This window comes from Pongo pygmaeus, chromosome 4 (assembly GCF_028885625.2).
Source record: "Pongo pygmaeus isolate AG05252 chromosome 4, NHGRI_mPonPyg2-v2.0_pri, whole genome shotgun sequence".
NCBI lineage: Eukaryota > Metazoa > Chordata > Mammalia > Primates > Hominidae > Pongo > Pongo pygmaeus.
Window position 1 is genome coordinate 35,908,722 of NC_072377.2, and position 27,613 is coordinate 35,936,334.

At 40.0% G+C, this 27,613-nt stretch overlaps 1 protein-coding gene across 2 annotated transcripts in view; it reads left to right on the forward strand.

The window, feature by feature from the left end:
- SPEF2 (sperm flagellar 2) overlaps window positions 1-21,075 on the forward strand; it is a 202,500-nt gene extending 181,425 nt beyond the window's left edge. For both annotated transcript variants that reach the window (XM_054487035.2, XM_054487036.2), the window contains 5 exons: window positions 1,632-1,724; window positions 5,886-6,065; window positions 12,612-12,857; window positions 13,036-13,158; window positions 20,930-21,075. In XM_054487035.2, coding sequence (XP_054343010.1) covers window positions 1,632-1,724; window positions 5,886-6,065; window positions 12,612-12,857; window positions 13,036-13,158; window positions 20,930-21,019 — 732 coding nt within the window. In that variant the 3' untranslated portion in view covers window positions 21,020-21,075. The remainder of the gene's footprint in view (window positions 1-1,631; window positions 1,725-5,885; window positions 6,066-12,611; window positions 12,858-13,035; window positions 13,159-20,929) is intronic.
- Window positions 21,076-27,613: the final 6,538 nt, after the last annotated feature.

Genomic DNA, 27,613 nt, shown 5'->3' on the forward strand with positions numbered 1-27,613 from the left:
GTACAGAAGTTAGATGGCAGAGGGTTGAGGAAATGAATGGGTCTTTAGGAAGTGAGGACAAGAAAAGTCAACTGATTTTTGAGAAGTTTGAGCAAGACAAGGGTAAAAACAAAATTTCATAACTGAGAGGGGCCTGAATTACTTACTTGATTAAAATCATTATATTGCTCACCATTTCACATTGCTGGTAGACATGAAAGAGGGAAACTTTCAGAAGGAGCTAACTTTGAAACAGAGTAATATTCTCCAGGTGCCTGCATCTCACATGTATTTCACCAATCATACCCCTTCCTGCTTCGCTTTTCTTCCTTAACGCATGACCTCTTTTTTTTGAGAGAGCTCTGAGGTTTCCAGGCTTATAGAGTTGAGCCAGAAGGAAAAACACAAACCATGACAAGGCTCTTTGAGGGCTGATCAAGACAGGTGTTCAGTTATTTGAGCTCTGCTACGTTTATTTTCCAAGTAGATTTACAATTTGTTAAGGCGGTTTTGTTTGAAAACAAAAGCAGCAGAGCAAAACTTACTCTGTTTCCATAGCTGTCTTAAGATTTTTAAAAGTGTGCATTCATGAAATTACTGACCTTCGCTATTTATTGTATGTGGCAATTAACATAGGATATCAATTTGAATGTCCTTTTGCACAAACATGAGAAGAACAAAGGGTGTTGGCAATTTTCACCAAAGTGCTGAGCTAAAACCAGAAAACTATTTTACCAAAGGTGTGAGTTTCTTAGAGAAAGTTGGATGCTGTGTTTAAGAGAAACTCAGCAATACTTCTTTGAACACTACTTGTGTTTTAGGAACAGTTGTTTTCTGAGCTCTGCCCTCTCCCCTTCCGCCCTCAGGTCCCCCTCCTCTGAAACCCCCACTTGGAAAGGCCCACTTGACCAGCCTGCATGCCTTTCACAGATTGTCAGCACTTGCCAGCTCATTGCCCCTCCCCCCACAATGTTGTTTCAGTGGAAAAATCAAAATAACTTTAGGTCAAAATTTTATAAGATTTGTCGAAAACGCCCCATTAGGACAGTAAAATAGTATGCTTGCATTGCGGAAATGAAGTTCTAATTGGTGTCAGTTACAGACTGAGACAGAGGGACGTCATGAACAAGAGGTCACTGAGATCTTGAGTCAGTCATTCAGTTACTTAACAAAGAGTTTTCTAAAACTAGCAATGTATACCAGCACCACGCAAGTCTCCACAAACAGATAGGACATGAACAGGACATAAGGAGTATGAGCTATTTTTAATGGGGGCACAGACTCCTCCAAAATATGACTAATGCAAGATTAATACAGGGTAACAGCCTCCAAGGGTCATCACACGATCCAATCGTTAAAAATAGCCAGCACTCCTAATCTATGCATACTTATTTATAAAGTATATACATATACTACAGCACTAATACATTATGAACATTATCAAAGATGTAGAAATAAAAATTACATAAGAATGAGATAAAAAGAAATGTAAATGGAAGTTCTAGTATTTTCTCCTACACCCTTGTGGTTTCTGCATCCTACTTGGGAGACAACTGCTCTAGAGACAAGATTGGCTCAGTCTCTGTGGCTTTTAGAGGAACATCTCAGCAAAATACATACTTTAATAATTTTCATTTTTATTTTTTATGTAGGCTGGTCTGTGGTTTACAGGAGATGAAGATATAAAAATTCCAGAAAATCCTCTTGAACCCCTGCCATTTAATAGGCAAGAGCATCTTATAGAGGTAATGACTGAGATCTTTAAAACGTGGCATTATAGCACTAATCATTTTCTTTGTGTTTTCTTCCACTTGTGTAACTTGGCTGTGGACTGCACCCCTGCCCCTCAGTTCCTCTGCTGTCTCTCCAAAGTGCAGACCTTAGTTAGCTCACTAAGGAGGCAGTGTAGAGAAGCTCTGGGGAGGAGGCAGGGGCCGGAATCTCAGAGCCTTACTGTTAACTCTCTCTGTGATCCTGGACAATTCCATGGCCTCTCAGAATTCACCTTCCTCGTCTGTCAAATAAGCTAAGTTTTAACACATTTGTCTCTAAGCTTCCTTCCAATTCTAAAAGCTTAGGATAAAATTTGTCATTTTACCAATGTCCATTTCTCTTTGATTTTGACTAATAAAGCAAGGGTTTGCCTACAGCATTGCCCATAGCCCATCAGAGCTTGCTGCTCTCAATATTATTATTATCCTCAATAATAGCATCTTATGAGCCTCTATTTCTGAGGCCACAATAAAAAGCCAGACCTTAAAAATTTCAATGCGGCCGGGCACGGTGGCTCACGCCTGTAATCCCAGCACTTTGGGAGGCCGAGGCGGGTGGATCACGAGGTCAGGAGATCGAGACAATCCTGGTTAACACGGTGAAACCCTGTCTCTACTAAAAATACAAAAAAATTAGCCGGGCGTGGTGGCGGACGCCTGTAGTCCCAGCTACTCGGGAGGCTGAGGCAGGAGAATGGCGTGAACCCAGGAGGCACAGCTTGCAGTGAGCCGAGATAGCGCCACTGCAGTCAGGCCTGGGCGAAAGAGCGAGACTCCGTCTCAAAAAAAAAAATCTCAATGCTACTCTGACCTCAGTAAGACATGAAAAAAGCTGAATGGTAGATTTAGACATCACAGTGAACTCTGTATAATGTATAGACTGTTCAATTTCTAGCCAGCCATTAGTTCCAAATTGCAGTACAAAATTGAGCAAGATTCCAGTTGCAGCCTTAAATGGAGCAATTTCCTTCAATTGGATGCATATTTTTTGAGCACCTCTGCCAGATGCTAGCAGGAGAGCAGGTAAGAGAAAGGGTCAGAAAGTTACCCAAAAGTCCAAGATATAAGGTTGGCAGTTGCAGAGGCAGTATTTTGTGTGTTGTTGTTTTTAATGTGAAGCTGGGGGACTGAAAACCAATTATCCTGGAGCATTTTGGAATGGTCTGTATATGCTTTTATGAACAAATCTGCCATCAACATAAACAGGTTCTTCATTAGTTGGAAGCAACTGGCAGTTTGAATATTATGCCAAGTGAAAAGTACTTTCATTTTCAGCCAGAAGTTTTTAAAAATGTCAATCAAAGGCAGAATCTTTGAGCTGCTCACTTGGCAGCAAAACAGAAAAGGACCTTTTAGTACTTTTGGAGCAGGTGGCTCCCACCTGCTGCTGGAAGATTACAGGGAGGAAAGGAACAAAGTCAGCAGCAGAGGCAGGACTGTGGAGACTGAGCAAAACGTGTTGTTATGGAACAAAGATGGCTGACGGGGGGGGTGTGTGTGTGTGTCTGTGTGTGTGTGTGTGTGTGTGTGTGATGTCCATATGACAGAAAACGTGAAAGGAGTGGTGTTTTCCATCCTCCCCGTGGGTGTCTCTGAGACTCAATGCTCAGAAGTTACATAAATCTCAATGTTCTTACACTGGGATAAAAGCACAGATTTCACTGTTTACAAGCTGTGAGGTATCCATGGCATTATCCAACCTCTCTGCGCCTTGCTTTCTTATCCCTCTCTGGTGGGGCTGTTGTGCAGAGGGAGTTCATGTGTGTGGTACTCTTGGAACAGCGATTGGCACATAATAAGTCCTAAGTAAGTGTCAGTCAACAAGCAAAACAGGTTAACTATACATGGTTAAACAGTGGTTAATGGTTAACCTGCTACAGAAAGGTGGGCAAAGATAAAACGTCAAACAATAAAAGATGTTTGTTTACTTATTTGGCTGTAATTAGAATAAGAAATACGAAATCGGAGAGAAATGGACACATTAGAAATCCTGGAGGCCAGAAGCCCTGGCTCTGCTCCCAGTGCTGCCAGGACTTGCTGTGGAAACTTGCACAGATCTGCACCTCCAGGTCCTCCGTAACCTCTTGCCATTTCAGTCAATGGCAACCCTATCCTTCCAGTTGCTCAGGTCAAAAACCCAGGAGTCATCCCCAGTTCCTCTCTTCTCTCAAACTCCACATCCAATACCTTAGGAAATCCTGAGAGTTCTATCTTCAAAACGCATGAATCCCAAATGAGACCACTTCTTCCCAGCCCTATTGCTATCACCTGGAACAAGCCACAATCAGCTTCACCTAGATGACTGCAACGGCCTCATGATAGGTCTCCCTGATTATGCTTTGTCTTCACCCAGCTTGCAGATCAAATCACAGCATCCCCCATTCAAAACTTCCGTGGCTCTGTGTTTTACTCAGAGGAGAGGCCCAAATCCTTAAGTGTCCAACCAGGCCTTGTGTATTCTGATCCTGTTGCCTCTTTCATTTCACCTCCTGCCATGCTCCCTTTGCCAATTCTGCTCCGCCACACTGACCAGCTCATTGTTGATCAAACATGCAAGGCCTGCCCCCACCTTGGGAGTTCAGCCTCAGCAGCCCCTTTGTCTGTCATGCTCTTCCCCTGGATGTCTTCCCCAGCTAACTCCCTGTCCTCCTCCACGTCATTGGTCAAACTTCATCTCAATCTTGCTGTCTAGCCCCCTCTCCACTCTTCACTCTCAATTCCCCTTTCCTTGACCTGCTCTTTTTAATGTGTTTTCATAATCACTACATAGTTTACTTATTTTATTTATTCTTTTATCTTCTTTTTTTTCAGGCTGGAGTGCAGTGGCACGATCTCAGCTCACTGCAACCTCCGCCTCCCAGGTTCAAGCAATTCTCCTGCCTCAGCCTCTCAAGCAGCTGGGATTACAGGCGCCTGCCACCAGACCCGGCTAATTTTTGTACTTTTAGTAGAGATGGGGTTTTGCCATGTTGGCCAGAGTGGTCTCCAGCTCCTGGCTTCAAGTGATCTGCCCGTCTTGGCCACCCAAAGTGCTGGGATTACAGACATGAGCCACCACGCCTGGCCTCTCTCATTTCTTTGAGACATTATTTAAATTTTTGTTGGATTTTCCAAATATCAGAAATTATTTTTCCATCTGTTATCTTCATCTATGCCTAGTTAAACCTGTTCATAGTTGTAAGGGTTTTTGGTAACAAATAACATGGTGGAAATACCCTCTGACTCTAGGAACTTGCTTCTCAAACTATGGGCCAGAACCAGCAACATTAGAAGTACTTGGAACCTTGCTAGACATGCAGAACCTTAGAAGGTCCAGCACCATATACTTAAACAGAATTCACGTTTTGAAAAGGTTCTCCAGGTCATAGATATACATTTGAGAAAAGCTAGAAGGTAGCAGTCTCCCCAGACAGGGCTGCTATGTGCGTAGGTGTGGCCTATATGTTCCAGGGCTTGGGCCTCTGCTTTGGAGGGCCCCAGAGGATATTTGACTCCCAGGCACTAACTCCTCATGCTGCCAAATGCACAAGACACTGTGTCAATGTCAGCTCAGGCATTCAGAGTGGGAAAATTGCTGATTTGATATTTGGTGTTTAGTATACTCTCTGCCTGGATGTGAAGTCAACCAGGGTCAGTAGCTTGAGTATGAAGTCCAGAGCAGGTGAACCAGTTTAAAGACTTAATGGCTGGAATCCCAGTGGCTTTAGGCATCATTTTCTTTCCCTCCTTTCACTCCCCACGGAGACCGATGGACCAGAAGCCTCATATTTAGGACCAGGGCCTAGTTTCTCCGCAGAATGCTGAGGACAGATAGATGGGTCCTTGTGCTTGTGGCTCTCTTTTCCTATTTAATGTGCAGCCCCCCACTACCCTTAATTAGTACATTATTTCCTAAATATGTTAGTAGCATTAATTAGCACAATATTTCTTTTACAATATTTCAGGGCCCCACTTTTACTGCTTTTTTTCTTAACATTATTCAGTTCATTCCATTCATTATATGTTAGCTTTACTAATTCAATCCTCAGAAGGCAACCTTATTCCAAAGCTCCTGGGGGGATTCTTCATTGCCATGACTAACTACTGATTACGAGAGTGCCCCCATTTTATCTTTGGAATTCTTTTTGTGTGCAGTTTTTCTTTAGGCTATTTGCTGACTATGAGAAGGATCCACCCCAGCTTGACTACACACAGATGCTGCTTTACTTTGCTTGCCACCCAGACACTGTGGAAGGAGTCTACAGGGCCCTCAGTGTGGCTGTTGGAACTCATGTCTTCCGACAAGTCAAAGCTTCCATACCAAGTGCAGAAAAGGTAATTGCATTCCAGAAATAGACTAACTATAGAGTTTAGAGAGGATGCCTGAAGATCCTAAACTGACAAGGACTCTGTTCTTTTCATCTCCGTATTTTCCTAGGTGTGTAATATGATGCTTTACACATACTAGGTCTTCAACAAAGCCTTACTCAATTGGATTAAGACCTGGGGACCCAATTGCCATCAAACATTTTTGTAGTAAAATCAAGATTTATTCAAAGTGTCTTGGTGGAATCAAACTTTACTCTGCAAAAGATGGCCTTTATTTGGCATGAGGGTTGATCCTGATAAATGAAACAGAAATGGGTATCAACCCAATCCATTTGGGATTCTGTGTAGAAACTGTAGATGAAACAAGTTCAGTTCTACATGCACACCACATATATGTGGCTTGGTAGTGTTTCAGGCCAAAGTCCGGCCACTGGAAACCTGCATTTCATATCACCTGTGTCCAAGGACAAAGAAGCTTAATATCTGTTTAAGATGCCACCTCACCTTCCCCTTGAGATCTCTCAGGCATTGGCATTCTCTGGCTTTTGGGATGGGATAGTCTCCAGCAGGGTGCTTCCTAGGTGCCCATTTGTTCTTGGCATGGCTTTTGGTTCTGTTCTTTGGGGGCTGGAGCAGTGGCTCCATCTGATGGGATACTTGGTTCTGTTTTTCCTTTGTAGAAACAGAGGGGAAAAGATTGCTGCCCAGTCCAGACTCCTCAGATGTTCCAGACACACTTCCATCCTTTTCACACATACTTGTTAAAGTAGAAGTAGTCTGAAAGGAATGGGAGGTTTCTGTAACTGCATTCATGGGAGGGAAGAGATAAACTCTTAAATGCCACCCTAAAGTTTGGCCCTGAGCATGTGGACAGAAAGATCTCCTTCCCATTCCACTAGAGCCAGAGTGAGGCCAGATACATATCTAATGAGCTAACAACTCTTCAAACCAGTGTGCTGTAAAAACTGGTTCAACACACAGTGGCAGAAAGTTCAGCCAGGAGTGTGTATTTCCATTCAAGAATGCTGCCTTCTTTGATGGTAGAAGCCCAGTTTAAAAGTTTCCCAAATAAGGGGCTGGGTGTGGTGGCTCCCACCTGTAATCCCGACACTTTGGAGGCCAAGGTGGGTGGATCACCTGAGGTCAGGAGTTTGAGACCAGCCTGACCAATATGGTGAAACCCCATCTCTACTAAAAATACAATTAGTTGGGTGTGGTGGTGTGTGCCTGTAGTCCCAGCTACTCAGGAGACTGAGACTGGAGAATTACTTGAACCTGGGAGGCAGAGGTTGCAGTGAGCCAAGATCACACCACTGCTCTCCAGCCTTGGTGACAGAGCAAGACTCCATCTCAAAAAAAAACAAAATTCCCAAATAAGTGAGGAGTTAGGTATGATGTGCATTCACAGGCACTGCATTTGCCACTTTCCCAGGGATGTTTCTGTATCTCTCTGTAGATGGGAGTTCCCTAAACTAACTCTGGATCTATGATCTAAGCCCAGATCACAGCGTGCTGTGAGTTCTCATTAATGTCTGTCTTCCCTCACCTCAAGTGATGTCAGACCCGCTGTTGTATGTTCCCATGGTGCACCCTGCTTCCCCTACGAGATACTCCTCACCTGGCAATGACTTCTTTGAGATCTGCTTCTCTCTAGACTCTAAGCACCCTGTGGACCAGGAGTTTGGTGGGGAGGAAGCATCTGTTTTGTTCTGCATCCCTGAAGTTGAGGCAAGGCCTGGTACTGAGATCAGTAAACATTGCATTAATTAATTGATCAATTAATTAGTTCATTCACTTTGTAAATTATGCTTTTTGCGTGGTCCCGTGAGGAACACAAAAGAAGCCAAACTTGCTCTCCTGAAGGGACTCTAATTGGCCTCATTCATACAGAAAAGAATGAATGATGCCCCAAACAGGGAGGGAGCATGGAATAAAAGGCAGATTAATGTGAGGCCTTGCCAGCCAGAAGAGGTGTGGATGCCCTCTCCTTTCTCCTTTCCTGCCTCTCTGTCTTTACTCTTGTTACTGTTTCCACCTGGCGTACCCTTCATCTCATCTCAAAGGATCTGAGGCCTCCCCATTATCCAAGGCCTACAACAATGCCACATCTTTCACGAAGCATCCCCTGACAACACTGAGCACTCTCGCAGCAAGGCCCAGGTTATAACCAGTACTTCCCTGGCAGGGCGGAGCACCTTCACACACACACATTCACTGCTTCCGCAGACATTTACCGAGTACCTACGTGTGCTGGGGACCACTCTCGATTCGGGGGTATGGCAGTGAACAAAAATTATTCCAGGCAGGAGGAAGACAGGCAATAAACAAATAAGCAAAACAGAGACTACGTCAAATGGTGATAAATTCTATGGAAAAAAAAAAAAAAAGAATGCAGGGGGAAAATACAGGCATTGGAAGAGGGGTTGCAATGTTCATTAGGGTGGCCAGAAAAGCCCTCTCTGTGAAGAGACATATAAACAGAGGCCCAGAAAAGGTGAGGGAGAGAGCCTTGCCGGTCCCTGGGGCATGAGCACTTGAAGTGAGGACAACAGTGAGTGCAAAAGCAGCCATGACTGGTATGGTCTGAGAACTAGGGCTAGCCAGCAGAGCTGGAGAGGACCAGGCTGAAGGAGACTAACAGGGAAGGGAAGTGAGAGGGAGAGGACCCTGAGGGCCACTGCAGGGATCTTAGCTTTAACTCTATGCAGGATGAGAAGTCATTGGAAGGGTGCAGTCACCTGCCTTCACTAAGTCAGGATCTCTCTGTGTTGAGGAGAGACTATAGAGGGCAAAGGACGGAAGTAAGGAGACCTAGGCAGGTGGGGGACCGCTTATCTATTTATTTCTACTGCTAAATGGTTCCTGCCTTGAGTTTGGGACACCTTGTTACCCATCTTCATGTCCTCTGAAGTAGCTGCCACATAGCCAGTGCTTGATTTGTATTTGTGAACATGGCCAGGAAAGAAGGGAAGAAGGAAGAGAGGGACAGTGAAATGAATGGAGTTTAGTCTCCATGGTAGAGAGGAGGAAAGCAGACATTCCAGGCAGGCAGAGGCAACAGCGGAGTCCAGGAGGCTGAGATGAGCAGGAAAGGCCAGGAAAAGGAAGCCTGTGCTAGAGCTGTTGCCATAGCAACAGACAGCTGTCTCCCAAGGCTGGCAGCCAGACTAGCTAGTACAGGAAGGCGCTTAATGCCTTCCATCCCTGAGTGCTGCATTTACTGTATGCTAGTGTTCCCACCTGGGAAGCAGCTCTCTTTGAGTGCTGCTCTCAAGAGCTCCTTTAAAATCCAAGGACACTGTGGAGGAACTGAACCAAGAACACTGCACTGCAGAGATTAAGCTAGTGGGTGGGAGGTGGAGCCAGGGATGGAATACAGGGCTCTCTCTCACACACAGGCCTGTTCCTGACTTGGAGTGAACCCTAGGAGCATTTGGAACACAGAAGTCACTCACCTTCTTCATTCTCACTCACTCCTCATCCCACTGTCTCCAACTGTGGCACTCCATTTCTGTGCCATTTCCACTGTGTTCCAGTTTCCTGGGCAACCCTGTCCCAGGAAGCCATGATGCTCAGAAATAACACCTCCAGCAGATTCATATTCACTCCCAAGCCATTCAATCAGATCTCTGCTTTTGCTTTCCACACAAACAACTGGAAATCTCCCCAGCATTTCATTCTTCTTTACTCTATTTCTGCTATTCATGCTGATTTTATTCAATGCGGCTCAGGCCTTCTGTTTAAAGCCACAGCTTCTTGGGTAATTTAAAAGAAACTTAAAAGCGAGGCATTCATCAGTAATGCCCTAGTCTAGGTGGATCCTTAAATAAATGACATTTGGGAAAATGGTTCGTTCTGCCGCCTGCGTGGCGTGGGGTTAGTAAATTGTGAGCTTGAATCTCTCACATTGCGAAAGTCTTGTAAAAACATGTTGGCAAGGAGCGTTTGAGGCCCTGGGGTAGAAAACACATACATTTCTATGCTCTTCTGCTCTTTGAGGCTTTGCCCACATTAATCCAAGACCAGACCTCTGTGCTGCCATCCGAGATGTGGGACTGAGCTGATTGAATGATAGAAATGCATGGTCAGGAAGACACACAGGTAGCACTCTGGGGACACATTTGTTGGGAGTCCTGAGAGTTAGCCAAGTGTGACATAGTGCTTGACAGCACCACAGTCTGTTCCCCTGCTTAGATAATAATGTGACTTTTGCAGAGCTTTGATACCACTGATAATTGCTCATTCAAAAGTACTGGCTTTTCTCCAAATTGGCCTCACTGGTTTTGTTCCTGTACCCACATTCAACATCACCGGCTTTCAGAGACTCTGTTGGAGAGAACCAGCTCCTCTTGCACACGTTTCCCTCTCCGCAGGACCATGCCAACTTCTTCAGTTCGATCTCAGTCTCTCTCCCTTCCTTCCCCTCCCACTGAGCCACTAAGCCTATTCTATACCAACCCCCTAGAAAGCAAAAATAGCAAACATGTAAAAAGCATCCTCTGACACTAATAAGTTAAGGATTATTCACTCTGACATTTCAAATGTTTACATTGCTACCTCTTAAATTTTTTAAAAAATCGTTTATTCCATTATACTTACATCAGGCCTTTGGAAAGTAAGTTTCTCCCCCTAATTATGGAAATAGTTACAGAGAGGCCAGGTTCCTTCTTTGCTTAATTTTGGTATCATCTGCTCATCTAAGCAGCTAGTCATTTGCTTGCCTACAGGTTCTATGTTTATCTTGGGTACACAGAACCTATGCTACACTCTGAATAGAAATTTATTCATCCTGGACTCACTCATAAAGATGTTTTACATCATAACTATGTTCATTTCACTACACTAACTGTTTCATTGCCCTGGAAAATTATTGATGGGTAGCCAATGCAATAATCCCCAAGATTCCTGGGTGGAAATACTAAAGCTGATTTTACATTTCTGCCATGTAGCATTTCCAAATGTTTAAAGTGGACAAAAGCCTGGAGGAAAATTATGTAAATATGTATATTTGATTCCAAAATCTTCACCTGTTAGAGCATTCCCTCTGTCTTTTTTTCTCTCTTTATTTTTTCAAGCTTAAATTCCCAACTTAACAATGGATATAGAGACCCAACTAAGGCAAAGTGACCACACAGAGCTATAGCAAATGTAATCTGCCTTCATTACACTGCCCACTGTTCCTCCAAATTCCTTATAGGGACATACGACTACCAGAGGCTTAATTTTATGTTGCGTCATAATCCTTTTTTACATGAGATTTACATGACTATTTAGAAAGAGGTTGCACAATCTATACACTTGATACTTCTACTGAATTGAATATTTACAGCATTGGCACCCTCCTAAATTAGCATTTTTTTTCTTCCTTGGAATAAAGGAGATCAGATCTCAGATGTTCTGTGACATCTGGCCAGCCAAAAATGCCAAAATGCTCCTTTCTTGGCAAATTATCAAATATCGAAACATACATACATACACACATGTATGCACACACATATACACACAAATTTACTATAGAGAATGTAAGAAGCACAAAGTAAAGGAAATTGTCTATTCTGCTATCTGGAAGTCACCACTGTTAACTCTTTAATGTGTCTGCTTTCCATTTTCATCAATAGAATAGATATATAAGCAAACTATCCTACTGCATGTATTACTTTGTTTTCTGCTTGCTTTTTGCACTTATTCTATCATGAGTGTTTTCTTGTGTTATTAAGAATTCTGCTAAACCATCATTTTTCATGGCAGTGTAATATTACATTGCAGAAATAGAGTTTATATTACCATTCCCCCATTTTTTGGAATCTTAGGTTTTCTATTTTTGCTGTAACACTGAATGAACAGTCATATACAAAAGTATTTGTGCAAATGAATATTTCTTCAGGATCAATTCCTAGTTCTGTAACTACTGGGTCAATGGTAGGATACATAAGAAGAATATATACATTCAGGCTTTTGATACATAAGAAATCAAAACAATTTACTCTTCACCATACTCATGAGTGCCTGAGTTCAGGGCTTTTGGCCAAATTTCAAAGAGCAGCAGTAAAAATCCCAACCTGATTTTGCATAGTGGATTTGTTTTCTATTTTGCCTTCTGAGTGTTTAGTTGGGATATCCTCCAATGTCCAAAGAAATGTTTCTGAAGCTCTTAGAATCTGTCAAGCTAAAGCAATTGACTTGCCTTAGCCTCTCAATTGCTATCAATTTCAAAAGCAAATCTTGTTTAAAATCTATATACATGTGTATATCTATATCTATATACAGGTGTACAAGTACCTGGCAGGGTAGTCAGCCCAAGAATGTATGAAGATGTGTAGGACACACCCCACACTATCCAAGCTTCTATACAATACTAGTAAAACATCTTGAATTTTGACATTGTGATTTTCAAGGCAGCTAGCGTATTCTCCTCTAGACTGGTTAGCTAGTTTGTGGTAGGCTCTGTCATTCATGAAAAGTGTGTGATTATGAAATTGGTATATTCTAAAAGTCTCCATTGGTGGAAAAAACTTCAGTTTAACTTCGTGTTCTCTTCATTTAACTTTGCAGACCTCCTCAACTGATGCAAGTCCAGCTGAGGAATTTCCTGAACCTGAGGAAAATGCTGCAAGAGAAGAAAGGAAATTAAAAGACGACAGGGAGAAAAGGGAACAGAAGGATGAAGAAATCCCTGAAAATGCAAACAATGAAAAGATGTCCATGGAAACACTACTCAAAGTGTTCAAAGGGGGAAGTGAAGCACAGGACTCCAACAGATTTGCCAGCCACCTAAAGATAGAGAACATTTATGCAGAGGTTGGTTAAATTATTTTGTAAAAAGTTGGCCTCAATTCTGAGCATATTTTTATGGAACTGCTCTCAAAATATATCATTGTATAGAAATTATACAGAATCTCTTCAGTAAATACAACCATTTTTTTTAACATCTACTGGATTGTGAGGTTGATTAACTTCATTTTTTTCTTCTTTAAAGGGCTTCATAAAAACATTTCAAGACCTAGGTGCCAAGAACCTGGAGCCAATTGAAGTCGCTGTTCTCTTGAAGCATCCTTTTATTCAAGACCTGATTTCAAATTATTCAGACTATAAGTTTCCTGTGAGTATTACCCCAAAGTGCTCTAATTTGGTTGGGCTCTGGTTCAGGGCATGCTAGGATGTTTCTAAATGTGAGATGGCATGGAAGAGAAAGAAGCTGGACTCTGCCAGGCCAGGCCAGAATCTGGAGAAGCTAAGCTGGTAATCACATCAGGCCAGAAAGGTCAGCCTGAAATACCCAAAGGGCAGCAAGCTCTGGCACAGTTGGTAGGTGGTAGTTAAAGCTGTGTGGGTGACAGTGTTAGGACTGTCATTGTAGCCATGTAATGACCCTAGCCTGTGATTGAAGAGTTTGGAGAATAAGATTCCTCCTGCCAAAGAGAACTAACCAAGACCATGATCTCCAGCCAAGTGCTGACATATTCATTGTACTCTAATCACGCATGGTACACATCATCTATGTAGTGGAAATGACTGTGTGTGCAAAAGGTTGGGCACCACTTCCATCAGGAAAACAGTGTGCAAGATGGAGAAACTAAGGACAAACCCCAGAGAAACTGGACAAACCCAGCAGAAGAAAGGAAGAACTGCAACTCAGAAATCATATAACCACGAAGCAGGTCTGGACCACACATGCTAAATGTGCATCCACTATGGCGAGTTCCAGGCCTTTAACAGCAGGGACTAAGGAGGGCAGAGGCTGACACCAACCCCCTTTCATACTGTAGCACTACATCCCTCTCAGATACCAGTTTAACATGAAGTCTCCCTGTTTGACTCCTCTGAGTTGTGTATTAACTACAAAGGGTTTGCTGAGTTGAAAATAAAAGCACTTTCACTGTGGTAAAATGTAGATTGTGTATCTTGACTTCTCAATGATAACAAGTTACCTTTTGCAGTTTTCTTCCTATACCCACAAATGAAACTATTCAGACTTAAATATCTTCCTGAATGCCTAAATGTTTTTGTTCTAAATTGCTGATCCTTTAAAATCTTAAGTTATTAATTAATATTAAAATTAATTTTATTGCCTATATTAGTATAACTGAAGTTGATTTCTGTTTTTTTTATTATACTTTAAGTTCTAGGGTACATGTGCACAACGTGCAGGTATGTTACATATGTATACATGTGCCATGTTGGTGTGCTGTACCCATTAACATGTCATTTACATTAGGTATATCTCCTAATGCTATCCCTCCCCCCTCCCCCCACCCCACGACAGGCCCCGGTGTGTGATGTTCCCCTTCCCGTGTCCCAGTGTTCTCATTGTTCCATTCCCACCTATGAGTGAGAACATGCGGTTTTTGGTTTTCTGTCTTTGCGATAGTTTGCTGAGAATGATGGTTTCCAGCTTCATCCATGTCCCTACGAAGGACATGAACTCATCCATTTATATGGCTGCATAGTATTCCATGGTGTATACGTGCCACATTTTCTTAATCCAGTCTACATATCATAGATGGACATTGAGTTGGTTCCAAGTCTTTGCTATTGGGTTATATATATATATATATATGTATATAATTATAAATATATGTATAAAATTATAAATATATATTTATAATTATAAATACATAAAATTATAAATATATATATATTTATAATTATAAATACATAAAATTATAAATATATATATTTATAATTATAAATACATAACATTATAAATTATAAATATTATAATTTATAAATTATACATTAAAATTATAAATACATGAAATTATAAATACATAAAATTATATATTTATAATTATATATATTTATATATAGAATTATATATAATTATAAATATATAATTCTATATAGAATTATATATAATTATAAATATATAATTCTATATAGAATTATATAGAATTATAAATATATAATTCTATATAGAATTATATAGAATTATAAATATATAATTCTATATAGAATTATATAGAATTATAAATATATAATTCTATATAGAATTATATAGAATTATAAATATATAATTCTATATAGAATTATAAATATATAATTATATAGAATTATATATTTATAATATATATTTATATATTATATATATTTATAATTCTATATAATTATATATATATTATATATTTATAATTATATATAATTATTTATAATTATATAACTGCTATATAATTTATAATTATAAAACTGCTAACTTGTTTTTTTATATATATACTTATAAATTTATAATTATATATAATTATAAATTTATAAGTATATATGTAATTATATATTTATAATTATATATATATATAAAAAAACAAGTTAGCAGTTGTTTAGACACAAAGCCTATGCAGTAGTGAAATATGATTACAGCATTTAAGAACACAGGCTCTGCAATCAGGTCATGGGACTGAATCTCAGGTGTACCCCTCAGTAACTCCCTGACCTTAACTTTCTCTTAATCCTGGCTTTCTCGTCTGTTAAATGGGGATGAGACATTCATATTCAAAGGGTGATGGTAAGGATTAAGTGAGGTCGTGCATGTAAAGCACTTGGCATAGTATCTGACACAGGGGAAGTGCTACAGAAATGATGGCTGTTAGGGGTAATATTCAATACTGATCACCTACTACTGAGACCCGTAGTACAAGCTTCCACAGGAGAGAGAAAATTGAGTACATAGTTTGGTCACTGCTCTAAAAAAATTTAACTCCTTTTTGCAAGATAATTTTTCATTAGGAATTGCAAGGAATTGCAGGAATTGCAAGAAAGTGATGTAAGTTAAACCAACCAAATGCAAAATTATAGGAATTCAATACGTGACATTTTTGTGCTGGAAGTGTGAGGGGATTCTGCCCAAGAAGGAATAAGCTAGGTCTTGAATGATGGCCAGGGTTTGGGAAAGTGGAGAGAGGGAAAGGTAAGTCTACATGGATTTTGCTGTTGGGGTAGGGAGGCAGCAGAGTCCTGGGTGAAGGCAAGGTCTGGGGAAGGCATGGAAGAAGGACTGCAGGAGCCCCACCCCATGAATAGCCTGGGAAAGTTATAAAATGATCCCATTAAATTGGTCAGATCAGGCCAGATTGCGAAGAACCCAGATGTCACAAAGGGAAATGTGGATTCCATTTGAAAAGCAAGAGAGAACGAACAGGCTGCTGAGCAGAGCATGATATGATATTAATTTCTTCATCCCCAAGCATTCCTTGGGGATATTGTGCCATAATGTCATCCTGCACAATGTGGATTCCATAGGCCCATCTCTCTAGACTGCATTTTAGTTTACATTCCCTGCTCCACGTATCAGGGAACACCTCTCTTACATTGAACCAGTAAAATAATTTGCAAAATCCTTTGGGATTGTGTAAAATAGGACTTATTTTATATTGCTGATTACAAGTAGGACCATAAAAATGATGCCACAATTATTTCCTCTCATACTGGGAAGAAAACTCCCACAAAATCAGTATGACTTGAAAATATCTTCACTCTGAGCAGAATGATTAAATACAATGAACTTGCAAAGATTCTATTTGACATTTTGCTTGAGAAAAGAAAATAGCCAACAGAAGGCTGCTTTCAAGAGTTAGCCTTTCCGAATAGGTGTTCTGACTTCCCGGGAAAACTGTCATCCATAAGACTCCCCCCCGCCTTTTTTTTTGAGACAGAGTTTTGCTCTTGTTGCCCAGGCTGGAGTGCAGTGGCATGATCTGGGCTCACTGCAACCTCTGCCTCCTGGGTTCGCGCGATTCTCCTGCCTCAGCCTCCCGAGTAGCTGGGATGACAGGCGCCTGCCACCACACCCAGCTAATTTTTTGTATTGTTAGTAGAGATGGGGCTTCACTATGTTGGCCGGGCTGGTCTCGAACTCCTGACCTCAGGCGATCCACCCGCCTCAGCCTCCCAAAGTGCTGGAGGACTCCTTTTAAGTTACACATTCCCCTCACTTCTGAAGGAGTGTCAGCAACTAGCAATGTTAACTAAAGTACTATTGGCATTTGGAGCAGCACAGTTCCTCTTTGAGGATAACTGTCCCAAGTGTGGCAGAATACCTAACATTTCAGGCCCTACCCCCTATATTCCAGGAACACCCTGACATACTGACCTCCAAAACCACCTCTGCCTGCACATTTGCCAAGCCTTCCTTGATGCACAGTACCCCTCTGGCTGAAAGCCACCCAGCAGCAGGGTGTCTGTCTTCTGTTAACCAGTCTCACAATACCTGTAGCACCTGGCATTCTCATAGCAGAGAATTAGTTAGTGAGTTAGTTCATTGCCAGAATGCTTCTCTAAGATATACCTGAGTCATCTACTTTAACTCTCCCTCCTCATGTCCTCCACACCTCTTCCTGGTCACTCCACCAAGGAATCTAATTAGAGGCCAGTAGACTACCACCCGTGGGACTCATTTGTATGATGGTCCATGAAGAAGAGTTGTGCCCGTGGCCCGAAAAGTCTAAATTCTAATATTTACAGTGAAAAAGGGTCCCTTTCCAGTAAGGTGTTCTATTCTCATTTTTGCTAAAAAAAAAAAAATAATAATAATAATAAAATAAAAACAAAAGAAATGAAGGGATGGAGAGAAAAGAATCTTTGAAGACTCGAACCACTGCACTCGTCCTGTCATTTTTTGCTTCAGATATCCATGTACAAGTAAATAGATCACATTTTTATAATACACTTCAACCACAGTGATGTCATCTGAAGATCTTTCAAGATAAGAAGAGCAAAAGCTAGAGTGTGGTTTTTCAGGTTAAAATGTTGTTTGTTATATAAACAGTGGGAAGTGAAGGTTGTTGCCTAACAGCTTTATGTTTACAAGGTTCTTGTTCAGAAGTGACAACATTTTAAGATACATATTTGAAAAAACTAAGTATGCATAATTGTAATAATGTATTTAAGGTGTACTGGCTTTTGGTTATGAGAGTGGGCTCTGGAGCTGCACTGACTGGGTTCATACCTGTGAAGTGTGTGGCCTTAGGCAAGTGACCTCAAAGTGCCTTAGTGTCTGCATCTGTAAAATAGGGCCAATTATCATAGTCACCTCATGGTGGGGGAGTTTGTACAAATTAAATGAGATAATACATATAAAGTGCTTAACTCAGTTCCTGGAAGATAGAAAGCACTCAATATATGTGAGATACTACTACTACTATTAGGTTCGTGCAAAAGTAGTTGCAGTTTTTGCCATTACTTTTTTTTGTTTTTTTTGTTTTTTTTTTTTTTGAGACGGAGTCTCACTCTGTCGCCCAGGCTGGAGGGCTGAAGTGCTGGATTCAGTGGTGCAATCTTGGCTCACTGCAAGCTGCACCTCCCGGATTCACACCATTCTCCTGCCTCAGCCTCCTGAGTAGCTGGGACTACAGGTGCCTGCCACCACGCCCGACTAATTTCTCCACATTTTTTTTATTAGAGATGGGCTTTCAATGTGTTAGCCAGGATGGTCTCAATCCCCTGACCTCGTGATCCACCCACCTCAGCCTCCCAAAGTGCTGGGATTACAGGCATGAGCCACCGCGCCTGGCCTCCCATTACTTTCAATGGCAAAGAACCACAATTACTTTTGCACCAACCTACTTTTACTACTGCTGGTCTGTAGTAGTTACCATGCACAAGAAATAATTCTGAATCATGTGCAATTACATGTGGATGGGCTAGTGAGCTGGCACCTAATCTCTTGAACACACATGTCTTATCTTTGGAAAAAAAGAAAGACTTTTACTGGTGCAGTGCCATGATGATAAAGGGTCCAAACAAGTCCCAGGAAGCCTCTGGTCCATACCTATGTGGAAGTTCCAGATTTTGCATTGGACATTATAGGTATTCAGCTAAAGTCACTTATTTAATTTCCACTTTCATAGGCCTTGTACAAAAAAGTTATTTTCAAATAATGCTCCTAAATTATTAAGAAAATGATTTGTATAAATATAAGAAGATCAGTGAGGATATTGGAACTGGGTTGTTGGTGAACAATTTCCTGTGATAAATATATATTTATAAATGTAAATGAATAAACAATTTTCTCTGAAAACTTAATAACTTTAGTTTCTTGTGATGAACGCAGGCTCAATTATTATACATTTTTTAAAACAAATATATAAATCAAGCATATTACCTTATAATTGAGGTTTATATTCAATGGGAGATAGCAAGAAATCTTTTAATGTTAACATTAGAATATCACCAGAAAATATCTTATAAACAAATGAATCAGGACCCAATTACATTAGGATAACATTCCTATAATTATAAGTGTGAATGGAAGGAGACTTTCATCTCTCTTTGTCTTCAAGGCACCTGACTTTAAAATATTCTCTAAGCTTCTCCTTTATCTTTATAACAAAATATGATAGCTGCTTCAGTGCTCTGTGTTTTCAAAGCACCAGTGTCAAACATTTTCTGGCTTTCACAGGCTCTTCTCCATTCACTGCTACTGAAAATTGTGGTCCCTGATTTCAGCTATAAATTTAGCTAAGACTGGTTTAAATATATCTGGAGCTTATCATTTTCCCCATGCTATGGAGTGTCAGATAATCACAAGTTAGCTTATTCCTTAATCCTCAAATTAACTTTTGATAATATTAAAATGACATGTTATTATAAACATATTATATAAAGAAGACATGTTATTAAGAACTGTAGTGGGCTGGGCACAGTGGTTGCCATCTGTAATCCCAGCACTTTGGGAGGCTGAGGTGGGAGGACTGCTTGAGGCCAGGTGTTTGAGAGAAACCTGGTCAACAGGGCAAGACTCCTCTCTACAAAAAATTTTAAAATTAGCTGGACATGGTGACATGTGCCTGTAGTCCCAGCTACTTAGAAAACTGAGGTGGAAGGATTTCTTGAGCTTCGGAGATTGAGGCTGCAGTGAGCTATGGTCATGCCACAGCACTGCAGCCTGGGTGACAGAGCGAAACTCCATTTCTAAAAAAAATAAATAATAAATGGAAGAATTGTACTGGGTAAGACTAGAAAAGTCAATGGGGAGCAGCTTTTCTTTTCCACTTGGTTCACTTAGCATTGACCTTTGGCTTTAGGAGATCTGTGTTTTCAAGGAAAAAGATCTGTAAAGAAAATGATTCACTATGATTCCTCGCAGTGACTGACAGAAGCAGTGCATATGTCAATTGGCAAGTGTCAGCACAGATGGTGAACAAACTCATGTCTTCTCAACTAAAATGATCACAGTCAAATTGAAGCCTTTGAAACTCAGCTCTGAGGAAAAGGAACTTATATTGTTAAAACACTTCTCTAAAATTGTGAAATAAAAAAAAAACCTAAAAGATACCGAAATGCAATTCTGTGTTTTTCACATGTTGGTACTCCTTCTACATTGTGATAATAGTTTAAATATATTTTGAAAAATATCTGTGATTTAAGATGTAAGATAGCTGTATAGCAAATGAAAAACGGTCATTCTTTCCCTGATGTTTTTTAAATGAAAGAATGAGACAATTTCAGGAAAGTAATCTTTTGTTTTAAAATTCTACAAATCTATAGACATGATTAATTTAGCATTAGCATTTACTTTCATAGAGGGTGAATACTGGTTTTTTTGTTCATTCATAAGGAAATAATCTTTTAACTTGCCCATTCATTATATGCCAGGTTCTGTGTAACTGCTTTTACAAATGTTAATTAACCTAATATGACAACTCCATTATTAGGCGTGGAAACTGAGGGTCCAAGATCTTAGATGACTTTCCAAACGTACAAGTAGTAAGTCTCAGGGTGGGATTAAAACTAAATGGAGAAGTTTGCTCAGTGGAAAAAAAGAAATAAAAACTGTTTAATGGTTGCCATGTACTATGTGATCATTTATTAGTATTTGTATAGTATAGTATTCATCATCCTTTATTAGTATTTGTAACTTCTCTTTGAATCTTTTGTCTTAGGATATTAAAATAATTCTCCAAAGGAGTGAACACGTACAAGGAAGTGATGGAGAGAGATCACCTTCAAGACATACAGAGGAAAAGAAATGAAGACAAAAGTGTGATTTTTGTAATTCAGCCATAAATCTTCCAAAAACTAAATGTGACCATGGTGTTTGTCATATATGTTATGATTTTAAGTATAGAAATGAACCCTACCAGTTTATTATCAGCATTGAAAAGGGAACCTTCCTTAACTTGAAGAATATTTCATAATAAAGAGAGAAAAAAATCCAAAGTAAAAATCCAAAGTAAGCAGGAATGCATTTTGAAGTGATTCTGAAAACGGAAGGCCCCAAAACAATATGTTCAAAAATAAATAAGTCATGAAAACTCCCTATGAGAGGTATCTACATTAGGCAGATATAGTGAAAATTTCTTCAAAACTCCACATCAGCACAGTGCTTCTAGGTACATCTTATAGTTCTTGCTCCATATGCAGTAAAATTTCCAGGTTTATTTCAATAGCCAAGAAGAAGGCTGCATTATTGAACTGCTAGTAAAGCTTTGTTCCCATCATCTATTCATAATTATTTCTTAATAGAATATATTTCCTTCATAGATAGATGTACAATTTCATCTTTTCGCTTGATAAGTTGGTGACTCAAATTCAATGACACTTATCAATAAACTGTTTCAAGAATGGTGATGTATTCTCGGTGGCTGGGCTGCTTCTATGATAACCCCTGTGGGTCTCCTCATTGGCTGAATCCTCCTCTTCTGCTCAACCTCTGAGTTAGGAGGGCCCCAGGAATCAGCCTTCTCCATCTGCAGTCAAGCCCTGGATGATTCATCGATTTCCATGACTTCATGGGTATTATAGAGGCTCCCAACACTGAAATTTCTATTCCCACCTTCGTCCAAAATCCAAACTTCTCTGTCTTAATGGCCCCCCATTTTCCACATGGATGGCTAATAGTCATCTCAAACTCAGCGTGCCCGAGGTGAATTTCTGATTTTCCTCTTCCTGAAACTCGCTCCTCTAAGTCCTCTTTCACTTTAGGCAACTGTGTCGTCCTACTGTGCAGACCAGAGAACTTGAAGTCATCCTTGAGTTGCCTCTTTCTCTCATATCCTACCTCCAGCCTATCAGCAAATCAGGTAGGACAGACCCTGAAAATGCATCTAGAATGTGATCTTCTTTACTCCTTTGTCGCAGGAAGTCTGGTCCAAGCCTTCACCATCTCTTGCCTGGATTACTGCAGTATCCGGATAACCAGTGATCCTGTTTCTGTTCTTGCTCCCCCTACAGGCTGTTTTTAAGCACAGCAGCCAGAGAGAGCCTTTTATAATGCAAGTCAGGCCATGTCACACTTCTGCTCCAACCCTCTATGTCCTATGTCACCCAGAATCCAGTCCAAGTCCTCATCTTGATCTTACCCTCGCTGCCTCGTTGACCCCATCTACTGTTCTCCCCTTTCTCACTGCTTAAGTGACAAAACTACCTTGCCCGTCTTAGAACCCACCGGGTACACTCCTGCTGCAGGGCCTTTGTGCTTGCTATTCTCTCTACTTAGAATGATTTTCCTCCCACATCTCTGCATTATTTGTCCCACAAATTCCTCCGTGTCTCTGCTCAAATGTCACTTTATCAATAAAGCCTTCTCTTACTACCTCATACAAAATAGAAGCAACTCACCACATCTTACCCCCAGTCTTATTTTTTTTTCCCATCGCACTTATCAACATCTAACAAACTACAGTATATTTACTCTCTCATCTATCACTCCAGTCAGTTGTAAGTTCTGTGAGGTCAGAATTTTGTGTATTTTCTTTGTTGCTGTGCCCCAGAACCTAAGACTAAATACCATACCAGCTTTATGTTATGTTGATACATTTGTGCAAAATATGTGGGAAAATCACATTTAAATTGATCACTAAGTCAATGAGCAGCCCAAGACAATTGTTATTGTTAATGGGAATTCTAATTCTAATTCTACAAAGAGACACATTTCCTAATTTTGCTTCTTGTGGGCTAAAGTTCACTTGAAGCTCTATTCCAAGAGCACTTGTCTTCAAGCTAATGGAGGATACTGACCCAGACGTGTGCTTGGGAGATGGAGAAGCAGCCCTACCTGAGATTACAAAATTTCAATTTAGCTGATTCACATGTGAACCAACAGGGTAATTCTAGTAATTCTAGAAAAGGGAGGAGAAGAGTATCTGAAAACAGAGATCAAATCAATAAAATATCATAAGGACATAGGCAGTAAGTGAATCCACATTTCATTAAGAACTGAACGAGACAAGGCAACAATACACTGCAATAGAAAAACACTGAAGCAGAGCAAGCAGCATTCCCATAATAATTTTGTGGCACAATGTTGTTAAATAGGAAAATTGTAGAATCTTTCTTTTGAAGCTCATTAACTCCTCTAAGCAGTGGGATGGCAACCAGCACACAAAGGGTCTCCTGGTCAGTCTTTGCCAGATCAGAGTCTCTTAATCATCATCAGAATGAAGCAGGTCTGGTGACTGGGCATGAGCCAGAGTCTCTCTCACTTCTTCCACTGTTTGCACGTTTATCTCCTACCCCTATTTGCTTATCACAGCATGATCTATTTAACACATAACCGCAATCTTATCTGACCTTGCTACTACTCACTTATTTTCACACGTCTTTAGTAAACATCTCATTGCATTTCCCACAAGCTCTGATCCAAATGTCTTTTTTATTTCCCACAATGTTGGTCCCACCTGTATTTTCTTTATAAAGGCAACAGAAATGAGAATAGCATGTACTGAGCACTTGCTATGGGTTATGAGGTGTGCTATGTTGCCTGCATAATTTTCTTATTTTGTCCTTGTAATAATGCTCTGGGTTTGCTATTACTTTCCCCTTTACAGGTGAGGACACAGAGTATCATAGAGGTTAGGTGACTTGCCCAGGATTGCCCAACTAGGCTCAGGCAGAGCTGTGATTCAACCCCAGTAGAGACCAATGCCAAAGCCCATGCTCTTTCTTCTGCACCACATTGCCTTCCTTTGAGATGGGAATCTCTGAGAGGTGTAAGAATGTCCAATGTGAGCCTTTTCACTTTTCCTCTTACCTCTAACAGTGCCCAACTTTGCTGCTTCATGTAACCTCTGCATCCATAGTTATTCTATCGTCCTTCCCTTCAGTCCCAGAGTACCAAACCTCTTAAAGTCTGTTTGCTCCTATCATGCTATAGGTCCTAATCCCTCCCCAACCTCTAAAACCCTAGTCCATCATTATTTCCAATATTTTCTTTTTTTGGTGTCTCTCCTATGGCCACTTCCCCTCAGCATATAAACCTGTTCAAGACTTAAAGATATGGGGGAAAGCTCCTTCCCGTAACACTACTCTAACTATGCCTAGAGTTACTTTTTTCTCTTTCTCTCTCTGTTTTCTTTTACTGTCAGACTTCTTAAAATAATAATTTGCCCTCATTCCTCCTACTTTACCACCTGACAGTTATTTTTATGAACAGATATTCAATTTTGTCAGATAATTATTTTCTGCATCTAAAAAATTATCACGTCTTCTCTTTTTTAGAATATTGATATGGGAAATTATTTTGTTTAATTTTGAGTGATGAACCAGTCCTGCATTCCAGGAATGTATTACACTTTTTGTATAAAAATGGATTTGATTTACTAATATTTTCCTTTTTAAAAAATTTATTTATTTATTTATTTTTTATATATTTTTTGTTGTACTTTAAGTTCTAGGGTACATGTGCACAACGTGCAGGTTTGTTACGTATGTATATTTTCTTGAGAATTTTTTGATCTGGGTTTGGGAGAGATATTGGTCTATAGTTTTATTTTCTTATAATATACTTGGTGTTCATAGAAGGTTAATTCTGGCATCATAAATAAGTTAGTATGCATTCATTCTATTTTATAGAAGATTTTATGTAGAATTAGTTTTTCTTCCTTAAGTATTTCCAATAAAGCCTCCTGACCCAGAGTTTTCTTTGTTGGAAGTATTTTAATTACTAATTCAATTTATTTAATAGCTATAGGATTATTATCTATTTCTTCTTGGGTGAGATATGGTGTCTTTCAAGGAATTTGTGCTTTACATCTAAGTTCCTAAATTTATTGGCAAAAAATTTATAATATTCCCTTATTATTTTAACATTGGTAGGTTCTGTAATGATGACCTCTTTTTATTCCTGATAGATGTTTTTCGTCTTTTTTCTTGGTCACTTTGGCTAGAGATTAATCAATTTTATTCATCTTTTCAAATAACCAGCTTTTTAATTTTACGAATTTTTATCTATTATTTTTCTGCTTTGCAGCCAATTTTTTAACCTGTAAAATATCTTGCTTTCTCCTTACTAATCCACTGAAACTTACCTCAGAAAGGTCCTACATGGCCTTTCAATAAACAAACATGGTAGAATTTATCTCCATATTTGTATCCTATTAATCACTGCCTCATTTTTAAAATTTTATTCTCCCTTGGATTACAAGAGAGACTACAAACTCTGCTGTCCTTTTACCTCTGTAATTACTTCTCCTTATGTAGTTTATTTTCTCTTCCTAGGTCTCATCCCATTCTCTCTTGAGTATTCCAACCATCTACTTGTCTTCCATTCTCATCGGTATGTAAAGGACTTAAATATTTTTCTTCATCTCTGACTTCTGTGACCTGCAGAAGCTCATACACATCTACCTACTAGCCTGAAAATCCTGCAGGGCTTCTTAGATATAATCTCCAAATTTGAGTCATTGTCACTACGCATCTCTTTCCAGATACAGGGCATTTGGACATCAATGGGGCATTTTACAGTTATTCATATCTCCATGATATCCTTGGGAACAAGGTAAACAAATATGGCTAGATGCAAAGACAAGTGAATTTGTAACTGGTGAAATAACTTTAGCAAACACAGAAGATTCATAAATGAGTTATTCATTAACTGTCTTCCTCAATGGACTGATGGCTATAGGGGATACTGACCATGTCTGTCTTATTCACCTCTGTGATACAGTCCAACAACAAAGATATTCAAAGACAGATATAGAATTCATGTTAATTAGAATTGTGTTGACACAAAGTTAAAAGAGATTGGAATTAAATTATGTTTACTAAGAGAAGGAAGACCCAATAATTTCTTGAAGGATGAGTCCCACCTAACAAGATTGAGATATTAATATTAGGTAACAATAGATAATAATAGCTAGTATTATTGAGGGTTTACTATGAGCTGGGAACTGTGCTAAATGCTCCTTATCTCATTTAGTTCTGACAATTCTTTGAAGTAGGTACCCTTAAGATTGCCATTTATATATGAAGAAATGAGGTTTAGAGAAGTTACGTAACTTGCCCAAAGTCACACAGCTGGTAAAAAACAGACACAGACTAAGAAACCAATACTAACCCCAAAAGCCATCCTCTTACCCGATTGTCTATGCTCAGGTACAAATAACCCACCACACAAACACAGGATGAAACATGGCTTAGCAGTGTTTAAAAATAAAAACAAAAGGCTTTGTTCAAAGTCAAGTGAATCTAATTGGCTGTGTTATGGGGCCCCAAGAGAACCCATTATCTTCAGAGAATTAGAGGTAATACAATAGCTCCAATAACGGAGGTGCTGACTTTCCTCTGATTTGTGGTGGTCAGACCTCAACTGCAGTTCTGGATAAAGTTCATGGCCTCACACTTTAACATATGTGCACTCTATGCAGATAAACTGGGAAATATGTCAGTTCTATACACATACATGTGTGACTGAAGTTAGGAAACTTCATCTTTGAGAAGAGAAACTTCAGATTTGGCGGACAAGGAAGATAAACTTCAGATTTAGGGGAGCTATCACCAACCATTTGAAAAACTGTTTAGTTGAAGCATCTTTTCCGGGCCTCCAGGGATGAACTAACACTAGTGGTGAATGATAAAGTATGAGAGATTTCAGCTGACCATTGAAAGCTATGAGCTCCCTCTCGCCAAAAGTGCAGAAGTATTCTGACAGAGGCAGGGTTCACTGTGGCAGGGAAGTTGACAGCCATGGCAGGAGCCCAGTCCTTTGTCCTGCTCCTCCAGAAATTTCATCTCTACTGAATCAGTTGCTCAGCTCTGCTACCCAAACTTCTATCTCCCCAATGGGCTCTTTCAGCTTATCCTTTATCATGTGTGGTTCTCTCACTTCCTTAGAACACTTTGACTGGGCTTATCACACTGTGAGTATCCCAGATTTCTTTGCCCTGGAACTCCAGGCCTCGGAGCCCAAAACCATAACCAGCCACTTAGTTGCTGTCCTATCCAGGCCAGTCCATGGTTCCCTAACAGACGATTAAAGTGGGAGAAGAGGGGATACTGACATCAGATGTGGCATTTGACTGGATGACTTTCTAGCCCCCTCCATTTCTGAGGCTCTACAGGAAAAGCTCCTCCTCCTAACTTCCCATTCTATATTAATGGCAACATCTGTGGTTCTTCTGGTCTCCCATACTCAAAACTTCAGAGCTGTCCTTGCTTCCTCATTCTCTCTTTCCCGTCATACCCAAGTCTTACTGGTTACTCTTTGTAAATATTTCTCACAATTTTCCTCTCCTTTGGGTTCCCACGGTCACTACTGTATTTCAAAAGCTCTCAGAATATTTTTTCTAGACTTGAAATACTCCTCAGTTGACCCCCTCTGCTTTCTGTATCTTCTCCCCAATCCTCTA